Here is a 6,940-nt window from a genome sequence, read left to right as displayed (position 1 = left end):
ACCTTTGTAACTACAGTGTTACATCAGGATATGCACAATACTTCTCCAGTCCAATGGACTCAAGCATTAGCACCAGAATGTTCTGGAAGAGTTCATGAAATAAATGAAGACAAAAGAACACAGCTTTTTCCCCCCACTTCGGGGATGAGGGTGAGGTCTTTTTAAGGATCTTGAAGCACATTTCTCTATCTAGAAAAGTTCAAGAACTGTTACTCCCTTCTCTCCTCACCAGGCAACCCCAGTGGAAACTTTCCCTGTGATGTACCGCCCTGGAACTTTCCAGTGTTCAGATGGCAGATGCGTCAGCTGCTTTAGTCTGACATTTAAGTACTAACACATACTGGACCCTTAGGAAGAAAGTTCGGGAAAGCGTGTAGGGGCATCACTCCCATCTGAGAAGTATACCAAGAAGGATCAGCATGAATTTCTATACTAAGATTTTTGTGTCAAGGTCAGAAAGAACACTGGATGCGGCAGTTTTTTTTCAGTTTTTAAACAAACAGTGGCTTCGCTGTTACCAGGTTTTTGTTTGCATAAGTGTGATCACTTTTCACTCGCTTCGGAAAGATATCAGAAGCAGAAAAGACAACCTAGAGAAAAGCAAGAACAGGTTCAGACTACCGACCCCTCTCTTCCCCCTCCAAACTCTGGACTCGCATTTAGGACTCCTTCCTGCCTCCGCAGACCAGGCACAAAAGTTATCCTGTAGATCATCTCCATTCATCCTTTTGATACTTCAGATTTCTAATGAGTGCTGCACTTTAAGTGAAAAAGAGGTCAAGAGTTTTTCAAAGATCATTTATGATGGCTTGCAAATAAGACCATAATTTGCTCAGTGCAGAAATTCTACAGGTTAACTTGAGCCAAAACTACAAAAACTCAGGAATACGACTCACAAATCGCAAAACCTTACTGCCGTAATACAAGAACACTCACCACTCTATGAATAACACCTGCTTATTAGTACAGTGGAAATGGTATGCATTTTATTTGCAAAATAACACCCAAGGAACAGAGTTGCCTAGACCGCCTGGTCAGCGGTATCCTGCACAGAATCACCAATACGGTGTGTGAGGCGGTATTCATCCAAAGACCCTTTTCCAGGACCGATTCTTCAGCGTGCCTGGTCTTCCTTATACCATTGGAGCCTAACAAATGAGGAACACAACACCTGTGGGACTTCAAAAGAAACCAAAACCCACAAAACCTTAGCTATGCCACCGTTATAATTATGAAAAATTATGTAGGCATGACAACAGCACTTAAAAAATAATGTAGTCAAAGAACAAGAGTTTGATATTTGTAGTGTGAATTTTTTCCTTCACTCTGATTTCAGTTGATGTGGTTTGGGCAACAAATAACAATTAAGAAGTAAAACTGCATTAATTAAATCAGTGTGGTGCCGGCCTAAGGACAGACGGACAGATCAATGAAATCCAACAGTCCAGAAACAGACCCTGGTGTAGTAACGTAATATATAATAAAACAGGCATCACGAACCAGGGCATGAGAGGCTGGGGAAGAGAGTTTATCTGATGAAGGTGCTGGAGCTACTGGTTAGCTATTTGGAAAGAAAGTACATTGTAATCCTTAGCTCCTGGCATACAAACACCAAAATTAATTCCAATAGATTGAAAAATATAGAAGCATTAAAACAAAAAGCCTAGAAAAATCCATGATAAGTATTTCTGATTCAGGATGGGAAATATTTTAAAACAGTGGCAGAAATTACAATGAAAAGGATCCAAAGAGTAAAGCCATAAATGTTAAATTTCATAAAAATAAAAAATGCCACCCAACAAAAACAAACGGGAAAAAGTCAGCAACAAATATAACAAAGGGTTTAAGATTGTCGCTATACAAAGAGTACAAACAAATACACTAGGGAGAAAACGGAGTGATCAGTTTACAAAAGCAAAATTTCTCAGGCTCACCAGCAATTAAAAAAATTCACCTCATCAAAATATAAAAATTAGTAATACTGAAGGATGACAAATCTAAGTCGTGCGCCCTGATTTAGTGGGCAAAGCACGGGCTGGTGCATTTTTGCAAAGCAACTTGGTAACATGCGTCAGTGACCTTCCATTTTCATGGTCTTCGACTCAGTGGTGCCCTTCCGAAAGTCGAAGGAAATATTCGGGATGTGGACAAAGGTTTCTGCCCAATTTGGTCAAGAATATTACTTAAATATCTCAATACTAAAAACAACTTAAATGTCCAATATTAGGGAAATGATCAGGAAAGTGTCATAAATCCACAAGAAAAAATATCATAGAAACATAAAAATTATATTCATGAAGTATCTGAAATGACATGGCAAGTATTTAATTCGAGCTTTAAAAAGCAATATGTGAAGTTTTATATAAAGCACAATACTTATTGAAGATAAAAATGCATAGAAAAGACTGGAAGAAAATGTGTCCAGACATTCACAGTGGTTGCCTGTGGGTGGGAGTCGTACGGCTGGTTTGTCGTTTAATATTTGTCCGTGTGTTCTAAATTTTCTACAGTGACCAGGTATCATCAATAAATTTTCATAATCACAAGAATAGCGCCAACAAAACAGAATTTTAAGGGATAATCAAGCACATACCGCTCAACTACATATAAACACACACACATAAAAAACATAATTTATTTATATTTCTACCACTGATTTATTGCTTCGCAACACAGGCCTTTATATGCACATTTAATTTAGGAATTCAAAAAAATAGTTGGGATTTTATAGCTCTGGCCTATTAGCATTTTATTTGTCTTAAGAGATCACTACTGGGGCACCTGGGTGGCTCCGTCGGTTAAGCGTCCAACTTTGGCTCAGGTCATGATCTCACGGTCCGTGAGCTCGAGCCGCGCATCGGGCTCTGTGCTGACAGCTCAGAGCCTGGAGCCTGCTTCCGATTCTGTGTCTCCCTCTCTCTCTGACCTTCCCCCGTTCATGCTCTGTCTCTGTCTCAAAAATAAATAAACATTAAAAAAAAATTAAAAACAAAAAAAAGAGATCACTACTGAAGAAGACCTAGAAGCTATTTTACTTCAGGGCTTAGTTGGTTATCGAAGATTTATCAGTTGCTTTCTAGAACACATAGCACACACACTACCTCCACTGTGTGAGGGACAAGAGCTTGGCACAGGTGTCGAACTCTCGGCTCACTGACAACCTAGGAAAATGGCAGAAAAGGCGGGGCCACGAGGTGCCGGGAACACCTTTCGCAACACGGACGCTGGGTTATGAAGGAACCAAGGCTGGTGAAGTCCACCAAAACACGTGTTGGAAAGGAAAGAAAAATGAGACAAGATAAAAAGGGTAAATTTAGAATTGAGAGAGGCAAGAAGAAAAAAAAAAAGTAAAACTCAGAACAACAAGGTTATTCAATCTCTTTTTTTTTTCTTCCAAATAAAGGGAGCATAAGAAAAACCAAAGTGAGGCAGGAAAGAAGAAAGCAGAATAAGGAGATGAGGCCGATGGGTCCAACTGGCTACTATGGCTACTAGTTTTTAATTCCTGAAGCCCTGCCAACAGAGTAACATTAGAGAAAATGCCAGCACTTGCTAAAAACAATATGTGAAGAAATATTTGTTTTCTTAATATTTAACCAACAGGTTTTGCTATGTTTTTGTGTTCTGGAAAAGAAAAAAAAGGCTAAGGCATATACACAAAAACACACCACACACATTTGATCCTATTTTAAGCGTCAATGTGTTTGAAACAGAACTTGAGAGTTGATTTAGGTGTTACAAATAAACTTGGGACCGTAACACTGATGAGCACTAAAATCTGACATTCCACAGCAAACAGGAGGAGGCTCTGCCCAAAATCGAGCTCTCTATTCTGCAAAGACACACAGCTCGGGAACTTCAGGAGGTATTTAAAAGATTAGCTTGCAAGGGAAAGTCTGCAGATCTGTTCTGCGTTTCTCAACATCTGACCACTACAGTCATAAACGCTTCTCGCCACAACTGAACACGCACATCAGGGAGCCAAAGTTTTCAAATCTCAGTGCTGGTTCAGAGCTGCTCAGGGCCGTCTGACAATTTGGATCTGTCTGTGTTCCACCTGTACTATTATTTATTTAGTATTTTCTTCAAATCAACTCACTTTTTTAAAAACAAAAATACCTACTTTAGGCTGGCTTGTCCTAAGCAATAGAGAAATCACCAGTTTAATGTGCTATGCTTACGTGCTGAATACATAGTAAAATAAATGTTTAATGCTTAAATATTTAAATAAAAGTTATGTCTATACAGCATCTAAAAATACTGGATGCACCATTAAGTGGTGAGGTGTACCACTCTTTAGAAAATACAGTCTAATTCCAAGTTCTGCAACAAAGCAAACTTTGAAATTGTTCATAAATGTTTAAGTCCCAAGCTTTTACTGCCAAGGCAACTACAAAAGGTCCAAATCTTAAAATTTCTGATCACCGCAACTCTCAATGCTTGGTTTACTGCACAGACCTTATTTGCCACAAAAAAGACACTTACAAGAAAGATGGTCTCCTGTGAATGAATAAGCTTGCTTTGTCTGTTTGTCTGTTTCACAGGATTTCCTTAAAAGAAGCCAGGCGATAAATCCGATCATGCCCCCAACCTGCCGATTTGTCACCTGTTTTCTTCTCGTGCACCTTGCGTGCTGACTTGGTTGTCATGGAATCTAACTTTCAAATGTTTGTGTTTTATCTCTCACGGGCCTACTGACTACCCCACCTTTGCTTTCATAACCCTTTCCCTTCTTTGGTCCTCTTGTTTCATACAGCAGGTGCTCAATAAATGCCCGCGGAACTGAACAAAATCAATACAATCCAAATCTTACGGCCACGACAAATGGTGTATTTGTTATCACGCAAAGAGACTTTTATTTTAAGGCTGTTACTTCCTTCAAGGTAAGGACTTTGTCTAAGCACACTTACACACTCTGGGCAACGTACAATGATTTGAAAAGTACACAGCATGGTAGTTTTTCTCCTATCTACTCCAGAACCTCAAACACACACAGCCTGGGATAGCTCCAAGAGTATAACCTAAAGATTTTAAATTTTATAAATTGGCCTTTAATAAATTGTACAAAGTATTTAATAAAAAAGTTCATATTTTTCAAAGACATAGGTACTTCATGGTTAGCCCTACCCTAAAAGACTCCCATGAAAAAGAAACGTTGAAAATAGAAAAAGAGGAGAAAGCCAAACGAAAGGAAGAAAAGAAAAATCAGCTGACAGCATCTGATTTACTTCTGGACTCTCTTCCTGGCTTTCGAACCTTGAAGACAAAAAACAAAGAAATTCAAATCATTAACTTACCAAACCTAAACATCAGAAATACATGCATTTTTATACACTTTTCCATATTTAAAAATCTAATTGACTATGATGATTTGTGGAGATGAAAGTCATATACAAAGGTACTGGTTAATAGCCTGAAAATCTTAGGAAATTGTGTCCATTTTTTAATACTTGAAAAGATACGCCGACATCTTCCAGTACGTTAGAACTCTCCCACTGGTAAAACATATCCAATCTACAAGGGCACTGAAATATTTCTCCCCCAAATTTTTATTGTGCGATTTAAAATACAGTTACTGCTAATGTAAGCTATAAGCAACAAGACAGGCATTCATTTCTTGGCAACGATGAACTAACGCATATTGTGAAAAGCAAAGAGTAAAATGATAAAATGTGCTGCCCTGTAAAGCCTGCTACCTACATACTCTGTGGGCAGGAGAGGCCTGGGCCATTCCAAAACCCGAAGGCTTTTCCACCAGGAATGAAATCGACCCCAACCGAGCAGCCTTCTAAAGAAGCCTCAGGCCTGACACCGGTCTAAGTACCTCATGACAGTTCCTACCCATCTACTCCTGAGCTGGGATAAATCGGTGATTCTTTACCGGAGGCAGAATTCTTTGCGGGAATCCACCTCACCGAGGAGACTCGGTTCCCACCTAGCACCCCCACTCCAGCTCCAAGGAGAGCACAGCAGTGGCAAGGATGCGTCTAAACCTGATCCCGGCTGCCTGGTGCCCGGCAAACCAAGCGCCTTCCCATTGGCTCGCGCCTCCCTCTGCCAGGAAACGAGCAGCGGCACCGGCTGAGGGGCGGCGGGTCGCCCATAATTAATCAATGAATGCAGTCAGCAACAGATCAATAACTTCTTTTCTGAAACGTACAAAACACCCTTTGAATCGAGGACAAGGTATTTACCACACGTCTTCTATTAAACAATTTCTAAAGGTTTTTTGTTCAGTTGCTTATGCGGAAGATCCGTTTAAAGATCAGTGTTTTTTTACTTTTCCAAGTGCCAGTTTTTATTTAATCGCCATACACTTCAATTAGAGCAAACTTCAAATTTACGTGAATATCTTTTATTTTCCTGCCACTGTTAATACTTAGACTATATGGCTGGCTTAAACTTGTAAGCTTTTTCTTCAACTTTTCTGGTATATAAAAACTATCCCACGGTAGATTTTTCATTTTTTATTCAAGAATTTTGAGATTAATTTTGCACAGAAACGAAGACTGTTGTGACAGGGAGACGCTGGCATAATGGGACGTCACAAAGGCAAGGTCAATAATCAGCACTGTAGTACATCTACTTTTCAATAAATTTTGGAATCTATCGTCATGTTACAGAGGACACTTAACAACAGTTATTACGGTGTTCAAGGAGTATTATTCTCGTTAACATCCTAATTTGTCACCTGACTCCTAAATACCACTGCTGCTGACTCCCTTCAATGTAGATTTAAAACTTTCCACTGCAACTAGAAACACTACCACCACCTGGAATTTGTTACATAATCAGCATTCTGCAACATGGCATCTTTGCTGCATGTATCAATTCAGTATTTCCCCTAACAATCAATTCTGACTGTGGCAGAAACAGTATTTTTCCTCTCCTCATCTCTTTTAAAAATACACCCATTTTCATAATATATTCCCACTGGTAA

General features: G+C 39.4%; 1 protein-coding gene across 1 annotated transcript in view; it reads right to left on the bottom strand.

The window, feature by feature from the left end:
• Nucleotides 1–4,813: 4,813 nt before the first annotated feature.
• Nucleotides 4,814–6,940, bottom strand: part of VRK1 (VRK serine/threonine kinase 1) — a 42,177-nt gene continuing 40,050 nt past the window's right edge. Inside the window, 1 exon segment of the mRNA XM_030319933.2 lies at nucleotides 4,814–5,256. Within this exon segment, the coding sequence (XP_030175793.1) occupies nucleotides 5,225–5,256 (32 nt within the window). The 3' untranslated portion in view covers nucleotides 4,814–5,224.

Source organism: Lynx canadensis, chromosome B3 (assembly GCF_007474595.2).
Source record: "Lynx canadensis isolate LIC74 chromosome B3, mLynCan4.pri.v2, whole genome shotgun sequence".
In the NCBI taxonomy this organism is placed as follows: Eukaryota; Metazoa; Chordata; class Mammalia; order Carnivora; family Felidae; genus Lynx; species Lynx canadensis.
Note: the sequence above shows the minus strand (reverse complement) of the source record. Positions and strands in the feature narration are given on the sequence as shown.